The sequence below is a fragment of the Falco rusticolus genome, chromosome 8 (assembly GCF_015220075.1).
Source record: "Falco rusticolus isolate bFalRus1 chromosome 8, bFalRus1.pri, whole genome shotgun sequence".
NCBI lineage: Eukaryota > Metazoa > Chordata > Aves > Falconiformes > Falconidae > Falco > Falco rusticolus.
In genome coordinates, this window is record NC_051194.1 from 10,146,407 (window position 1) to 10,164,709 (window position 18,303).

At 47.8% G+C, this 18,303-nt stretch overlaps 1 protein-coding gene across 1 annotated transcript in view; it reads right to left on the minus strand.

Annotated features, from left to right (window-relative positions):
• Window positions 1–17,161, minus strand: part of UIMC1 (ubiquitin interaction motif containing 1) — a 38,255-nt gene extending 21,094 nt beyond the window's left edge. The window contains 9 exon segments of the mRNA XM_037396343.1: window positions 2–403; window positions 405–574; window positions 577–706; window positions 1,062–1,160; window positions 1,162–1,199; window positions 6,405–6,495; window positions 13,535–13,692; window positions 14,842–14,962; window positions 15,318–17,161. Of these exon segments, the coding sequence (XP_037252240.1) occupies window positions 2–403; window positions 405–574; window positions 577–706; window positions 1,062–1,160; window positions 1,162–1,199; window positions 6,405–6,495; window positions 13,535–13,684 (1,080 nt within the window). The 5' untranslated portion in view covers window positions 13,685–13,692; window positions 14,842–14,962; window positions 15,318–17,161.
• Between the last annotated feature and the right edge of the window lie 1,142 nt (window positions 17,162–18,303).

Here is an 18,303-nt window from a genome sequence, read left to right on the forward strand (position 1 = left end):
TACAGTCAGGCACCTCGTTCTGCTCCCGCTTGCTCTGTGGACACATCGACGTTGGTGGCGTGCCAGGCTGTGAGGTGTGTTTGGTACCTGCTCCTCCACCACTCCTCCTGGGGCTGCCACACTGTTCTGCGGTCCAGCTCTTCCTAGGTGTGGCTGAGCTCCCGGCACCACCTTCTCCTGCAGAATGGCGAGTGCAGGACAGGCACTGCTCTTTGGTTCATGGCCTGTTGCTTGGAAGAGCGGAGGGGCTTGTGAACAGTCTCCGAGGTGTCAGTCGCCAGGAGCCTGAAGTCACCCTGCCAAAGGTGGGACTCAAAGAGATGAGGTCCTCTCTGAGAGTGCTGGGTAACATGTTACTAGAATCACTTTTTTCTGATGAGGAAGGCTTCTCACTTGACCTTGTTCACAGGCTGGCCCTTCCCCGGAGACACGATTATGCTGGATACTAGTGAGCTTTCGACAATTTCCTGGCTTAACCTCCTCAACACTACCAGGGGGCTCCGGGCGACATCCATCTGTCCATTCCCATCAGCTCTGGTGCTCTGTGAGTGGGAGCTGCACTCAGAGCGAGGGTGTCAGGGCAAAGCGCCAGATCTCCCAGGATCTCAGAGCCTTCTTTCTCAGCAGGCTGGCTTTGGCCTTTGCGCCCAGTGCTTCTGGCAGACAACTGAGGGGTTGCATCAGAGGAATCCGAGGGCTGACAGCTCTGAAAACAAAAGGTTGATTCTCCCAGAGGCATGTTGTCTACCAGCAGAGCATACCAAGGGCTCCCCCAGCACACTAGCAGCCGTCACCTGGGACTCTAGGACACCAAGGCACAACCTGATCAGAACTGTGTACCCCAAAACAGATGGAACAGCCTGGAGTTAAAGACTTTAATACGCCCCTCTCACTAGGAATGGTACAAAACGACTACTCTGCAACTGCTGTAGTTTCCAGCTCATGCTGGAAATAGCTAGGCCCCCAGTAAAACCTTCTTTTGTGCATAGTTGTGCAATAGCAAGCACAGGAACTGCAATGCTGCTGAAGAACCCCCAGTAGACGCCTCTTCACAGAAGCACACTTACGTTAAGGCCTCTCAGCAATGGACCTTCTCAAGGAGCTACCTCCTCTTCCTCTTCTTGACAGTTCACGTGTCAGCGTCTTTCTCACCTCATTTTTCAGGGCCAGTGCAAACTTGTGTTCCTCTTCAGTACTCTCTACAGCAGAAGAAATAGGATAATTGTACAAGTCCAGCTGGGCAGGTATATGTAAACACCAAGCTATACCCATCAGTTGGGAGAAACGTCCAAGGGTGCCGCCTGCCCAGGAGGAATGCAGAGTAAAACATCTAAACTTCAGCTTTCCCAAAAAATGTGCACCAAAACCAGAGCAGGCAAGACTAAGTGAAAAAGATAACCCAAGTCAGGAACTTCAGTTAGGGTTTCTACAGCAATCTAAACTCTGACTCCCTGGGTATATTAATAGCAACAGGACTTTTCATTTGCCCTCATCAAACAACACACCCTACAGCTGCAAAACACATGTTCAAGGAGAGGGGAAAAGGACAGATCTCCGAAGTGTGCTCATTTTTATATCAGATAGGCTCAGCAGTAAGGCAAAATACAGAACCCATCTTAATACACTTTTTTACTAGCCAAATAGCACACCTCACTACCTTCTGACACGCAGATACCTGCAATACCACAGGAGACCTACCTAAGAGAAAGAGCACTACGTCTTGTTCACCCACCCCGAGCCGCAGGTGGAAAGCTCTGTGAAGGATAATGTTACTTGCTCACTGGTATCATGGAGGATCTTTCACATGCATACATCCCCCTTCTTCTCACATCACCACTCCACTGCATCACTAAGTCAGTCATGCATGGGAAACAGGTTTTCTACAGTTCTAACTGCTATTTCAGCAGAAAACATCTTCCTGAAATATTCCTCACTCAGAGCAAACCAGAAGCCAAGACTGGCTATTTAGAAACTAAGCAGTTAGTTACTTTGGAAAACACTTATTTACTTAGATTCGATTCAACACTTTCACCACGCTTAAAATATACAATGCCTGCAGAATAGAGTGCAGCTTGAAAAACAACTCAACAGCACTCTCAGGAGCTGAAAAAATACATCTTCTCACTTGAAACAAATCGACAGATTTCCTTCAAAACCCGCTCCTTCCTTCAGGCAGAATCCTGCATGCGCCATCTCATGCATGAACCAAAAGGCTTGCTCTCTGATGGGCTAAAACATCTTTAAGGCACGCAATTTGAATGGGAAGGCTGCCCAAGCACAAAACATGCCTTCACTGCAGCCACTTTCGGAAACAGACAGTTCCCTGGATAAAGATGTATTCAAAAGTTGCAGGCTCCCCTTTTCCTCTTCCCACCAGCCGCCACCAAAATACAGCAGCGCAGCCTCCCTTGAAGCAGCCTGGGATTGCACTGGTCTTAGCACAGACCGTGCATCACGGCACTGCTGCATTGAGGTGCATCCATACAGCAGCAGGCTTTGCTTTGCCCTTCCCCCAGCTCGTTGCTAATAGCAGGCTGGTTCTCCCCCACCCAAGCAGGATTTGAAGCATTTTTGGACTGTTCTGATTACCAGCCATAGATGCCTTTACATGTCCTACTAAATCAGCACTTAGATTCAGGTCGGGGGTTTAGTTTTGTTTCTTTCTTTTTTTTTTTTTTTTTTTAATTTCTTTAAAAATTAAGAAAGAGGTTGAAGCGAAGGCAGACTGCAGTGCACTCAGGGATCTTTTGTCCTTGGACAAAGTCACTCTATGTTACAGCCAGCAGGGACCAGGGGAAAAAAAAAATAATGCATCCTTTAATGGAAAGCACACGACAGTCCAGTGTATGAAGAAGGCTCCCATCCCCAAGAAAAGCAGTAACACACAGTACTTCCACAATACCTAACACCTCCCAAGCATTCAATAAGCGTGTGCTGATTTGTTTCCCTGCCCAAACCATAACAGCAATCATGCCAGATCCTGCAAACTCTGACACGTGCAAGAAAAGCAGCGCACGTGATCAGCGCCCCACAACACAAGACTTTCCACGTGCTTAAATTAAAACGGGGGCCTAAGCGTTCACCAGTTCAGGCTATCAACATCCATGAAGCTTAATAAAAAGAAACATTTTTTGGCGAGTTACTACTGTACATTTTGTTTTCTTCTCCCTCTCTGGCACAGCAATTTCCCCTCTGGGGACAGGGAATGTGCCAGACAAATGCTGCCTCTGGCAAAGAAACCAGCGACAAACAAGATGCACTTAGTGTATGTTCCAGTTGAGTAGGTGCTCCTGAGATGGGGAAATCTCGAGTTTAAATCCACCTGGCATTACGGTGGGGAGAGAAAAGAGCAGTTCTGCTCATGCCTTCCAGGAGACCTGACCTGCTTTAAGCTGAGTGGTCCAGAGCTGACGGTATTTTGTGCTCCACATCTGATCTCAGCATCGTGTGTTTTATTAAACTTGATGTTGATTGCACCGGTCATAATTTACAATGATTAGAAATCCAGAGAGCTGCATTAGCCCCCAACCGGTGTGTGCAAACAGACCTCTGGAGCGCTCCAGGCGCAAGCACTGAGCGTGCAGCGGAGGCGAGCCACACTCCAGGAGCACACCGGTGGGGCAGGGGAGGAATGGCCCCTCTCTGTCTGGACAGACATGCTCTGTTCCGCCCAGCTCACACACATGGCACACCTCACAGAAGCCCATTCCCGCTGCCAGGTAGGGAAGCGCCCGCACCTCCGGCTGGGAACTGTGTCTCACACTAAAATCCACTCGCCTCGCATCCATCCCAACACAGCATGAAATCCCAGTGCCTCTCCAGGGACCAGGGTATCCAAGAAACCCACAGATGGGAAGGAGGGGTCAGGGAGAAACCGTTTTTAAGACATTGCAGCCCTAAACAAATTAAACCATTTCAGAGCCTTTTTAAATGCTAATATGGCAATTTGCTAAGCGATTTATGTTCCATTTTGACATTTGCAAAGTGAATTAGATGCAAAACCCCACTAGTTGTAGTTCTACTTAGTAGCAAGAGATTTACTCAAAAATAACAGAAACGGAATCTCAGTATTTCTACATATCCAAAGTGCAATTACAGTAAAAACATTCAAATGTGCTTTAAAGCACTGACTTCCTCCGGAAAAAGAGAAAGAGATTTCTTTAGGTTTTGCATTTCCATTTATCCTGTCAGGATGAAACGTCACAGATATATTTTAGTTATGGCTTTAGGTTAAAATGAATAAAACCACAACAAAGCAAAAATGGGAGGATACGCTTTATAACCAGAGCCTACAAATATCTGAAATTTTCCAGTTTTGAGGAGAAAGAACTTGCTCTACCCAGAAGCACCGAATCTTTACAAAAGACAATTTGCCTCACAATTCAAAGAATTTATTTAAAGACACTGAGAAAAATAATTACTACTTCAAATCCTAATTTGCCTAAAAGCAAACACCTAAAGCCTAATTATAGCTTCCTATAAATGAGAGAACAGACCCACCATCACATATGCTTAAACAAGCAACTGCTCTCTGACCGAGCAGTGCTAGGCACCCCCAACCTCCTGCACTTCAAGGAGGCAGACACGCACACACACACAAAAAAAAAAAAAAAAAAAAAAGGGAAAAAAAAGGTAGCTTTTGCCCCAGGAGGAGAAAAACTATTATCAGTAATTTCAACATCTAGACACACAGCAGAACTCTTCCATTATACAACGGATAGAGAGCCAGCCCTGTCTCCTGCGGATTTTCTGGAGCATGCCGAACACCTTTCACACAGCACCAGCTCCCAAAACCCAGCACGCTCAACAATGTAATGAGGACATCCAACTCCAGCAACTCCCTGTTCTTAGCACCGTATGTTTGGCCACATTTTTACGGAATCTCTAAGGTGGGGTTTCAGTTTTTATCTGGTGTTCTATTTCTTCTGGGAGAAACAGAAGAAAAAGAAGAAAAAAAAAAAAATAGAAGGAACTCTTCCCCATTTCTGACTTTGCTATCTTACTTGTTCAACACAGGACATGCACAGTGGGTTTCAACTCCCACAAAGAGCCAGGATGTTTCATGCTATGGCCTTAGGCCTCTATTAAAAACAATTTAATTCACACAAGCCCTGTGAGGACTGACAAGCCCAACTGCTGCTGCTTGCAGAGCACTGGCGTGCTCCATTTTGTTCAGTGATTGCTTTGGGTTTTGCAGGAGACAACATCTCTCCCATTTTAAAACGTTCTGAATTTAACATGCTAGATGGACTCCTGCCTTGCAGAGCACAAGAACGTGAGTGCAGATCCGCTGGGGCAGAGAAACAGTCGGCCCGCCCGGCTGCTGTAACAAGTGGTGCTGTACGGGGAGTACAGGGAAGCCTTGCCACACTCAGCAGTCCCTTCTGCTTGAACATCCCCGGTCTTCAGAAATGCTGCTTGCAGAATATGAGTGGAAACATGCCAGCCTGTTCCCTTTAGCATCTGTTTATAGACCTATTATCCATGAATTCATTTAATCCCTTATTAGAGCTGCTGATACTGACCCCTCCACAACCTCCTGTGACAAAAATTTCCAGGAATCCACAACATGCTGTGTGAAGCATTACGTTCCTTCACCCATTTTAAACATATCTCCTGCTACTTCCACCAACTGCACCCTGGCTGTAGGAGCTAGTAAACAACAGCTCTGCGTTCAGCCGAGGCACTGCCTTCCTGATGTGAACTTTGATCCCACCTTCCTCCCCAAACAGAGCCGCCCCAGGCTTTCTAGTCTGTCCTCATAAGGCAGCTGCTCCATCCCCTTCATGGCTTGGGTTGCCCTCCTCCGGAGGTACCATAGTGTCCTTGAGATGCAGAGACCAGAACTGAACACAGTGCTGATGTGGGTGCACCAACACTTTATATAACAGCAAAATGACATAAAACAGATCTCTTGTTCTTAACATCCTTCCCTATGATGCCCAACGTTGCTGGCTTCTCCAGCTGCCCCCATGCTACAAGCCAATAATTTCAGAGAACTGTCAGCTGCAACTCAGATCTTTCCTGAGCTGCGCCTGCCGGGTCAGAGCATCACAACGTTTCAGGGAAAGACAGCAGCAGAGGGGCCTGAACAGAAAAGCAGTTTGTGACTGACAGTGCTTTCAAATCAGCTTCAACCAATCTTGAAACCCAGTGAGGTACCGACACCCTCGCACACTTATTTTGGAAGCATACCAGTCTGCACACACACTGCCTGGGGAGAAAACAAGTGACAGAGTGCCTATTCACAAAGGCAAATTTTACCCCTGAGAAGGGTCTTCTCCGAGAGCTGTGCATCCCCGAGCCACATCACAGCCTTTCTGCAAGGGAAATAATCTCTAACACAAACAGCAGAAGCTGCTCAGCACCAGTCTCCAGCACCCAGCCCCACACTCAAGACGTACGTGCAATTTTTCTTTTAGCAGCAAACTTCGTTCTATCCAGCTGCTGTTTTGTTCTCTTCTTTTGCAATCTGCTCTCTTCCTTTGACTCCTGCTGTAATGGAAAAAAATACGGTGAACACATACAATATGTAAGAAATACTACCAGCCCCCCTCCTCTCCGCTACTCAGACACAAACACTGGTTCAAGAACAAGCATCTATTTGTGTGAAATTTGAATTTCAAACATAATTCAAACACATTCTGTAACTATTAAAAGCTGTGTGATAAGCATAATGAGCAAAAAGAGTTACAGACTGACATAAACAGAGAAGTAGTAGAGACAATAGACTTCATGCCAGTCACTACCATGCACTGCACCTGCTGCCCATGATTTTAGAGATAATTTGTTTGGCCTTCCTAAAACGTTGGTATTTGTAAGCACTCAGAAAAACAAAACCTTTTTATAACTGAACATCACACCCCTGTAAGCCAGGACTGTTTCCTGCCATGCAGCTTCTAGTACTCTGCCCAGACAATTTCAGGTGACCAAAACTAGAATCCTAGCCATTTCTGGGGACTCAGGCTAATACACCCCGAGGGCAGGAGAGCCAGCTGTTATTTACTCCTCATGCTATTATCTCATATTGCCACAAGTGTTTAATTTTTGAAGCTTGAATACTTCAGAAGTTTGTCGTCTCAAGGCCTCCCAGAATAACACCCAGACAAACAAGCAAAGTGCATGCTGCTTTAAGCACACGGTCTGCAACCAGAATGGTCACAGGCTTAATTGGCACACATTTATGCAAGTTGCTGTCCTAACGGCTTAAGTGAGGGCGTACACATTACTGAAGGCTGGCACTGGACCACTTCCAATTTGTCTCTCTAAGTCAGGTAGGATTAGGATCAAACCCAGTGTTTCAGGCAGAGACCCAAGCCTGACGGGGACAGGGCTTCCTATGGCTCTGCCTGCAGCTGCAGTTGTTTTGGCTGTTCACGAGACTCACAAACTGGCCACACGCCTCTGCCTCTTACCTCTTGTGCTAGGAGGGGGGCTTCAAGGCAGGGCATGTGGCTTGGGCTACTTTAATGCTAAGAGATATGCTGCTTATTTTCAAGTGTGATCAATTTCTGCTGTCTGTTGCCTGTGTTTCCGAACCTGTAAAGTCCTTTGGACTGTACCTCTATGCTGAGTTTTATTCAAGACATCTCCAGCTTTAAGTGTTATCTGTAGATTTTATTAGTGTATATACACCACTTGCTCCCTCTTACAGATCATTAATGAGGATGTTAAAACACACAGAGACCTAATATTGATCCTTTTGGCCTCAGCTTTACATCTCTCCCAAACGAGCCTCTCTTCTGTCCATCACCAGCTTTTGCCGACAGTCTTTTAGCAGGATTTCAATCCAGGAATGTTACTATCTAGACCAAATTGAATTATTTATCCAACTAAGATTTTGCAAGACGTACTATTAAGTGGTTTCCTGAAACCCTAATACATTACAGCTTTTACATGCCCTAATACCTACGCATTCCTCACTTCCACTGATTTAAGAATCAGCTCACAACAAGGCAGCAATCATGCTCGGCAAGTGCATACACACACCCATGCTCACACCTAAGGGTTTTTTCCTTTGACTGACTCCTCTTCCCCACCCAGCCTGGTTTTCATGCCCTGTTTCCAAGGTCTGCTGCTGGGTCTCCAAAAGGCTGCCTCACAGCCAGGTTCTCTCTTGCCAGAAGCTGGATGCCTACCTAGCTCACACTCAGCAGGTGAAATCCTCTCTCTTCCAAGGCCCTGGCATGTCACTCCTCTCCAGTCTTCCACAGGCCACAGGTTCTCCTACTCCAAACTTCCTTGCCTTGGTCTGCAGCAGCCCCATGCTAACCTTGTGGGCAGCCCACACCTAAGGGAGTGGGGAGACGTCTATGGGATCACACCAGGATCAAGCTAGGATTATACGCTGGAGGAGGTTAAGCAACAGCTCTCCCACTCTCCCCAGAAGCCGTGTCTAACAGTGCTAAACCTACTCCAGCTTAAGACAGGGGCAGTTTAATCCTAGCAGGCCCTGTAAATCCCCAGCTCTTCTCTCCAGGCATCAATCTTCCCCTCATCACTCTTGCACTTGCCGGAAGGTCAACCCTGACACTCTCATCTGCAGCTCTCTTCCAGGACATGGATGTGATTTATGAGCACACCAAACTTTACACGGCTGCCAGTGCCTGCTCTGTGCACAGAGACACACGTTTACAGTATGCTCATCACGGGACAAGACAGGGCTCAAACACCTCTGGGGCTTTGGAGGGGAACAGTGTGCCCAGTGCCAAGCAGGCTGCCCAGTTTCACCGCACAGCTGAGTACGTGCCTTGGTTCCCCATGCTGGGTCCTGAAGAATCTCAACATTTACAACAGCGGCAGGAGTAAAATTATTGCAGGACACGTGTTGTACGAACCTCATACATTTGAGAAAGATGTTTAAATTGCTTAGCAGCATTCTACCAAACAGCCACAGTACAGCAAACCGCTGAAGCAAATCCAATTAATCCTGATGGGCCAAAATATACACACACATCTCAATTCCAAGAATTCTTAAATCTTCTTTATTTTTAAACCCAGAAAATAAAACACACCTTTTAATTAGGATTTATGGCTGTTTGTACCTCTGCTGGGAAAGAGCCTCACAGGCCCTGGAGTGCTCTGCATAAATGCAGGCATGGATGGTAGAAACAGAAGGGGCCAAGAAAATTCAGGGAAGACAACAGGCCTTGCTCCTTCTGACCCAACCTTTTAATGCTCATCTGTCTACAAGGATAATAGGAACTCAAGGGGGCACTCAACCAACTGCCTTTCTAATAAGATCACTAGTCCAAAAATAATCTTAATCAATTAAAATATTCCCAAACTGCAGCCAATACTCCTAGTTACAAGGTCATCTCCAACACACAACTTCCAGGGGAAACTAATTATTACAGCAGAGACGAGGTGGGAGCTGTGCACCTCTGCTCAGTGCCAGCCTGGATAGCATCTCCCTCTCCTTTGCCGTCAATTTAAAGCATAATGGCCAGAAGGAATCCAAATTCTCTTCCTGTGTGTCAGGCTCTGCAGTTTAATTTATGATGCTCTCTTATGAGCAATTTCACTGTCAGCATTGTACACAGATCAAGAAAAAGACAGATTTCCAAAGTTCCCTACACATTTAGTGGAAGGTAGACACTATTCTTCTTCCTTGCTTTTTTTTCACCTGCTTGGTTTCACCAGACAGCAGGAAATCAAATTCCCATTTTAAAAATGCTTTTGCACATACTTAAGAGAACCTGACTCTGCCAGCAGAAACAGATACAGCTCCACTTGCTTCTAAAAGCCCGTAAATGGAAGCCAGTAGCCAGCCTCCCACATCCTGCTCCCTTGAATCCACACCATAAACCACAGAAATCAGCTTCTACTGACTCAGGGAAGGAAAGGCAACGGAAGAATGTCTCCATAGCTAACAGTGCAGACTGCAAAGTCAAAAGGTCTGGGTAATTTTACCGCCCAACAGCAGTTGGGACCATCTAACAATAGGGCACAGCCAAACACCACACGTCCTGCATGGGAAATATGCAGCTGAAAACCAGACTAATTTATTTTTAAAAGCCAATTAGATGTTGGAAGTGCCACGTTCGGCTCTAGCCAAGGCTGCTGGTGAAATTAATATCACACCCTACTTTATTAGTCTCTGACTTCAGTTCAGAATCTGTTTCAGCTCTGCTCTGTCTTTCAGCTCATTAGAACAAACCTGCTGGAAGTGGAGACTCAAACAACAAGACACAATGGGGGCTTGTGCCAGACACGTAGTTCCTTACACACAGGAGGGAGGCCTCTGCAGAGAAAAGGGCTTTTACCAGGCTGTGAGGCACCTGGATTCAGACCAATCTGATCTCCAAGGAGCAAGTGCAGCAGAACCATGAAGCCTCCTTGAGAGCGTATTCACACTGTGTTCTCCTCTGGGAACTGGAGGCACCGGATCCCCTGGTACCACTGCAGAGCCCATGGGGACAGCAGAGTGGTGCAGCAATATTCCCACGTGGCTCTGCTTCCCTCGGATGGTCAGTAGTGTGAGGTGGGCACTGCCATCCTGGCTGTGATGCTTCCAACGCCATCCTTTCCATAGCAAGATATCCCTCAAGCCGTGCCTGGTCCCAAGGTGAGTGCCCACAGCCACAGCTGGGGAACAGGACAGGGTTGTGGCTGGGTATTCCGGCCAAAGCCCAAACACAGCTCCCTGTTTCTATCAAAACCAGTACCTAATCTGCAATACCGACACATACTGTTATTTACCCAGACTGTGACTATCTCCAAACACAGGAATACTCAGGCAAAGGCATGTTCCACACCAAAGGGAAGACGGGCCATGGATGCCATGCAGAAACAGATGGCACCATCACCCTCGAGTCTTGTCTATGTCCCCCCCAAGGGCTGGCAGAGCTGATCAACCTGGCAGAAAGAGCCTATGAGACTTCATGCAAACTCTACAAGTGGAGGCAGGTACGCTCAAAGCTCCCAAAGGATCTACCCAGGAAAAACAGACCCTTTCAAAAGGTCCCAAAAAGCTGCTGAGCTGCTGTGGGATCAATTTCACTGAAGGCTGCAGATCAGTCAAATAGCTTAGCACAACTACTGGGCCTCTGGCTGTGTTCAATGTTCATGCTTGGTTAGGCATCCTGCTGGGTGACAATCACCTTTCAGACATGGCTTCAGAAAATCTTGGGGGTCAAAGAGTCTTTACCAACAGCCCGATTCAAGCAGGATGCTCATGAGACAGACCAGGAATTGCTATGCTTGGACAGAGCATTGTCGGGCACTATTTGAAATACTGTGGTTTTGTGAATGACCACCCATCCTCTGGCATGGGCAAACAATTCCCTGCAGGACTTAAACAGTCAGGGGAGACAGGAACCACTTTGCTCATTTGTCATGTCTGCATTTTTAAAAGATACAGTCCGCACAAAGAAGGTCATCTCCTCTTGTTTCCACAAAGCCAGAGAGACTGTCCTTGTTTTGTCTGACCCTTCCCAAAAAAAGAAAGGCGTTACCTGAATCCAACAATTATACACAGTAGATATCAGAAAGCCCCATATCCAGAAAACTTCCTTCTGATGCAGCATTGCAGATGTCACAGCACAGACATGAGCAAAGAAAGAAAACTTGGCAAAATAACATGGATGAGCTTGATAATCCAGCATGACTGAAAAATTCCTGGGAGAGGCAGTCTGCCAAAGATCATCAAAAGTGAGAAGCTGGAGGCTTTCCAGGTGCAGCTGCTACAAGATCTGCTGGTCTGGAAGCAGAACTAGAGACTTGTTCTATAGATACCTGCCAAGAGACTGCCAAGGAAGAAAGCCATTGAATCGATGATGCCCAAATTGTCCTTGTAGCTTTTGATTCATAAGGAACCATGTCCTAACAGATGCAAGATTAATTGAGAATGTATTGTTCTCTAAAATTGCTATTGATCGAAGCTTCCCACACCTCTTCTTGAACACATAACAAGGTCTTACTAGAGCAAGAACAACAGTTACAAGGTTCAAAATTGAAATTCAACTTGATGTACACTGAAGAGCTGAGACAGTTACAGAAGCCAGACAGTTATTTTTTTGAGATTCCAAGTAAATCACATTTTTGGGTTTGATTTTGCAGAAAACAACACGGCAAGAGACTGTGGCACTGGATCTGGAAGCTGATGACTCACAGAAAGAGACTGAACTGAATAAATCCACTCATTCAACTGACTGAACTGTTGTCACTTAAACAGAACCTAATTGGCTCTTTAACAGCCTCTCTGAGCATATCCTTTTCTGTAATATGACCGATTATGCCATCAGAATTTATTGTTTATAGACAAACTTACAGAACAGTCAGGGAGCCTAACCTTTTTATAGATGTGTTTTAAGAGACGTTTGTTTCCTCTTTTTCAGATACGTGCACATTGAGATGAATAATTGCAGACAATAACAGGTCCTGATCTTTTATGTACTGCAGCAGCTCTTATAGCTGCTGATTTCTTTTTTCCTTATAGGTTTCACAATAAAGGCCAGTGATGCAGCAGACATCTGAAGTTAACTTAGCATATTGCAGAGCTAAGGGTTTAACCCCACCGAACTATTACTGCCATATGTTCCATTTCTTTCAGGGACTTTCCCAATGGGAAAGAACTCAGACAATGTGAAGAAAAAACATCCAATATCATTTGCCCTACAGCTTCTTACTGTTTATTTCTAGTGCTTTTCCCCTCTTCACATGATAATCGCCTTATTGTACAGAAGCATGCTGCAGATGTGGGAGTGAAAGGGACTTGATTCAAGATCTACAGCTTGAGAGTGAACCAAAATGCTTTTGAAAATGGTGGAATTACAAAAAGCAGCTTAGGATCTCCAATCACCAGCAAGACAGAGTAAAGCTTTAACAGTCACACATAAAAAAATGGTTCTAATAATTTCCTCTCGTGTACCTCACTCAGTTGAGGACAGATTCTCAGGACCCTGGGTTTCCCCCAGGCGGGAGGAGCTCCTCATCCAAACACCAATGTAACAGACACAGACATTTCAATCTCTTAAGGGTAAGGTTGATGTTTGTAAGATGATGCTACAGATCTGAGCCTTTATGTCTTAGCTAGGCACATCCACACTGTGGTTCATCTTTACACCCTATGGAAATGAGTTAAAAACTCAGGCTTCTATAATTCAGGATCAGTTTACCAGACACCAGCTGTGTCTGAGCTACTCACAAGCCTGTGTTCCGAATCATTTTCTTATCTATTTGCACATAATACAGAATCATGTTTCTAAGGTTTAGCTGGAAATCAATCAAATAAAAATTATGAAAAAAAAGATTTGTAAAGGGATTGAGGAAAGGTTACTTTTAAATTACGTTTCAAATTCAGTTCTGAGAGGATTTGGTTATCAAATCCCAGACCCATAACTCACCCTCATGAAGCACACCATTCATTTCCTAGTCAAATAGGATTTGATTCATCTCCTATGTAAGGAAAGGAACAGCACAATACCCTCTGCACAAAGCCTGACCCCAGCATGTACAGCGCGGGATGCTTGGGCACTCTCCTGCGACAGCAGGGCCCTGCACAAGCTCTGGACACCACAGGCTGACCACTGACCTCTCCATCGCTGTCAGATATAACAATAAACGCATCCACAAAACTGCGCTTCTTCTTGGTATTGGCTGGGTTCCTCTTCTCTTCCTCCTCTTCCTCCCCATCCTGACCTCGAGAGTCCAGGCCCTCTGTGGGCTTCTTCTTCCTCGGCATCCTTCACTCTGGAACAGAGGGAAAGATTAAAAGCCATTTGTTTCCTTCCGATTTAAGATTTCTCCTAACAGCCATCCTTTTTTGGGTATTTTAAAGCAAAATACCCCAGGCATTAGAACCTTATTACAAAGCATGGTGGATTTAGCGTTACTGGGAGCCACACGTACTAGTCACTACTCATCTAGCTAAGAATACTTTATTATAGCTGATTGCTAAAAAGGGTTTCAGGGGAAAAGCAATGCAGACCAAAGCCACTCTGAATGCCCTTTGCTCTAAAGCATTGAGGCTTTCCTCTTAAAGCTCACGAGCAAACTCCTCCAAAGCATCACTTCACAGCAGGCGTCCCACCCTCCAACACAAACCCGAACTTCCCCTCCTCAGCTGTGGAGCACACTCCTTCACTGTCTTGGTGCAGAACAAACCAGGCTGTGGCAGCAGATCAAGCTGAAACTTGCATGCCAGAATGAGAAGCCACCACAACACAGCCATTTGTCAGCTTTTATATTCAACAAAACAAGGAGGAAAGGCATGTTCCTCAAAGGATGCTGTTTTGCTCTCAGCACAGTAGCTCAGCGGAAGGCTGCACCAGCACTACAAAAAGGTAAAATGCAGGCGATAGCAGTAGGCAGTTTGGAAACAAGACAACAGGTTTATCTCACAGCCTGGATTTCTCAATGAGCATCAGCCTTCGGAAGTCCTCTGTGCAGACATGCCTGAACCATTCGTATTAAAGAAGGCACTTGACAAGCAGGGAGGAACCTGCTGAGCATTATTAGTGCAAACCTGAGTGCTCTATGAACAGCACAATTGAGGGCAGGTGCCCACACAATGCAAGCTAGTACTTCAGCATCTCCTTTCCCTGCCAGCACACAGACTGTCAGAGGGAGATGCACAGCAAGCATTAGCCACTTTGATAAAAAAGGACTCTGACAAGAGGATCAGGAAGAGATCTCAGTGAACAAGTGCAGCACAACGGCACACAGAGTTAAACCACCCCTTCCTGTCTATGTTTGCTGTTCACCAAATAACAACATTTGATGCTTCCCAAACTGTGATGTAAAAGAGCCTTACAAAAGCAGGCTGAGCATGATCAGCTCTGTTTAAGTTAGAATTAAACATGTGCAGAGCAGTTAAGCAACAAGCCCCTCGTTACACACCAGAGAACGGCAGAGCTGGGAACACAAGTCAAGTTGGCCAGATCCCAGACCAGTGTCCTTCCACAGGATCATTCTGCCTTCTTTCAAGATCACTGAAATAGCTCAAATGTGCTGCTTAGATCTAAAATAAGAGTAAGAGAAGATGCAAGAAAGACCCTACATTACCCAATATAGAGCCAAACCCTTCTCTGTAACACCACAAAATTGCAAACAGCTGCTGTGTGTAGAAACACTAAAGAGCCAGAAGTTAAAAATCCCTATCAGCGCTGAGAACAGCAGTGCACTGCTCCATCTACAGTCCGAGGCAGCAAGGTGAGGCTGAGCGGAATACATACGTTCCCTCCCTGCTATATGCAGCCTTCCAAAGCTCCCTTAGCCCCTCTGCTTCCCTTCCTCTGCAAATACATGTACACACATGCCTAGAGACAAAAGATGATTATCCCGGTGAGTCATATTTGCACCGAAGGTTTGCTGACCTCTCTGAAGACAGAATATTGTACAAATGGCACGCACAGCTCCAGAAGTGACTGCAGTCCACAAATGTTTGTCTGTTCAGGAAGGGGAAATAAAAGAAAGTGCTGCTTTTTGAAAACCACTGGCTCCTGCAAAACAAAGCTGTTCTGCTCCAGCTGGGCTGAACTCTGTGGTCTTGTTAGAATATTCCCATCATACCTTCCCCATTTTTTATCTTTTGCTCCTGACGGTCTCTTTGCCCTCTGCTCAAAGAGATGAGCCAAGCCTCACACCCAGCTGCTGAGAACCACCCCACAAAGGGTATCTGTCACCGTGGGGAACAGTCCCTTATCAGAAGAAAACCACTTACATAGATAGGCATTTTGGCAGGGCAATGAGGAGGGGAGCACTGGCGAGGCCTGCACCTCCAGTACACGAGCCTACACAGGGCCACTCTGGTTTTGGAGAGACAGCCTGTAAAGCTTTTTACCACCAAAACAAAAACAAACAGCAACAAGCAACTGCCATGCTGTCTTCTTTTCTTTAAATCCACGCTGCTATCACCAGCTCTCCTCTGACTCTGTGACACATCTTCTGCTTGATGCACTATGCTAAATAAGAGCTCACTGAGAAATATCAGCTGGAGTTATGATGAGTCACTTACCTTCAACATTTAAAGGAAAGAAAAAAAATAAAAAAATATGTAAGATATGTAACCACACAACTCCCACAACGCTTCTGAAAATGAAGGGACTGGTGGCAAAGAAAAATCTCTGTAAATGTAACTAAGGGAACAAGACAAGTAAGAGATCGCTCATAGCTGTGCTAGTCTGAGGCTATGAGTAGGAGAGCAGTAATGGCTTTTATTAGACAAGCTGGTATAACTGAAGGAAGAAAACACGCATCACAGCACGTGTTTTACCTACTCCTCGGGTACGGAAGTTAAGCACAGAAGCTATATTTTCCTTTTAGCACTCTTAGAAAGGACAGTTGCCAATACCTGAGATGGCAATACCTGCCTTCATGCTCAGCAAAAAAGGCCAAAGTCTGAATTATCCAAAACTATCTTTGCAGTTTGGTTCACAGACTTGTTTTCCAGTTGTCCAGGTTTTTTTCCAACTCTGAATTTAAGAGAATTTATTTGTAAATGCTCTTGACAGCAAAGGTGACCTCCTGACAAGGGACTCACGCATGCCACGCTTCTCCAGTCACATTTTTAGGGATATCCTTGAAGATCCCCAACTTGTGATTATTTGTCATTTTCCCTCTCATCTATCATTTTGATGAATCAGAAAGCAATTACCGACAGAATAATTCTAAATCTTGACACTGCAGCTACAGACCTGCCAAGCTGTGACAGCTTGAAAAATGCTTGAAAATGAAGCCAAAAATGAATGACTCTCATCCCCGGATGAGTTTCTGAGCCATTTGAGACACAGGCTGTCGCTTTGTAAACAACTCCCCCCACCTCAGGAAGAAGAGGCACGACGCTCCCCGGCAGCATCGCGAAGTGGCTCCATGTTCAGGCAGGTCAGCACTGCACACCTCCCTGGAAATATCATCCCTGGACCTCCAGCTCGACCCAGCACACAGGGCCCAGCTGATGCTCTGCGCCAGCAGGACATGAGGGCTCACGATGCCCCGGGGAGAGAGGAACTGTTTACAGGATTTATCCGTTGATGGAGCTGGCTCTTCACAAGAAGGGACACGGGGACCACAGAGGCCACACATGCCCAAGCGCTGCGCATCTGTAAATGCCGCTGAGTTCCGCAGGAGATGCCAACTCCTCACCTGCCCTCTAGACCAACCCAAGCAAGTCCAACACACAGCACCTCTCCCTCCCCAGCACCCACCTGAGACCCTCCTGACCCCCTGCCAGGGCCCTGCAGCCACACCGACCAGGCCGCCCCCCTGCCAGGGCCCTGCAGCCACACCGACCAGGCCGGGGTCAAAGAGCTACTCCACAAGCACCACCCTGGGTGAAGCACAGGGGTTCCCAGGCGGGACAGGGGTGAGCTCAGGAAGAAGGGGATCAGCCCCAGGAGGGGTTAAGCGAGGGGGGGGAAGCATGCTGGGGCTGCCCCAGGAGAAGGGGAGGGAGCCAGACCCAGCAGGGGGAACAGGAGGGGCAGCGGCTGGCCCCGGGCCCGACCGGGAGTGCCTCAGGGGGTGAGGCCAGGGCAGAGCTCTGGGGTTGGTTTTGGGGTAGCCTCCCCAGGGGACAGCCCCGGGAGCGGAGTTGCAGGGTGCCCCCTGGGCAAGGGGCACAGCGCCGGGGTCCCCTCCAGGGCAAGAAACTGGGGCACAGCCCTTGAGGGGGAAGGGGCACCCAGGGGACAAGGGGCCGCTAGGCGCCCCGTGGGGTTCAGCCCTGGAGCGGCCTCAGGGGTCGGTCCCGGGCTCTGCCCATGGAGGACCGACGGCCCCGGGCAGGGGGATGCGGCGGCCGGGCCCAGGAACCCCGCGGCGGCCGGGGGCGAGCCCCGGGGCGGCGGGCCCGGCGCGGTGCGGCAGGCCCCGCAAGGCACAGGTACTCACCGGGCCCGGGCCTCCCACGGGCCGGCGCCGCGCACCCCGCCGGGCCGCCCCGTTGCGCGGCCACAGGCGGCGGCGCCGCTGCCTCCCCACCGGGCCGCCCCGCCGCGACGGCCCCGGTCGGCGGGTCTCTCACCGCACTCAAGTTGGCGGCGGAGGCCTCATTGCCCTCACCCAAGATGGCGGCGGCAGCTTCGCGGCGCGTCACGCGGCCGTCGACGCGCTGAAGCGGGAGGCGCCATGTCGCGGGCGGGCCCGGCATGGAGTGGCCTGTGCGCCCCGGCGCCTCGTCCTGAAGCGCAGCCGGAGGCGCTGGCGCAGTTTTCTCGGCCCGGTGCCGGGCGCTGCAGGAGGAGCAGCGGGCGCCGGTTCCCTATGAGGAGGTTAGCACGGAGAGGGAAGGGGGGCACCATCAGCCCCCTACCTGCGAAGCGTCCGCGTCTCAAAAGTTACCCCTGCGCTTAACACCGCCTC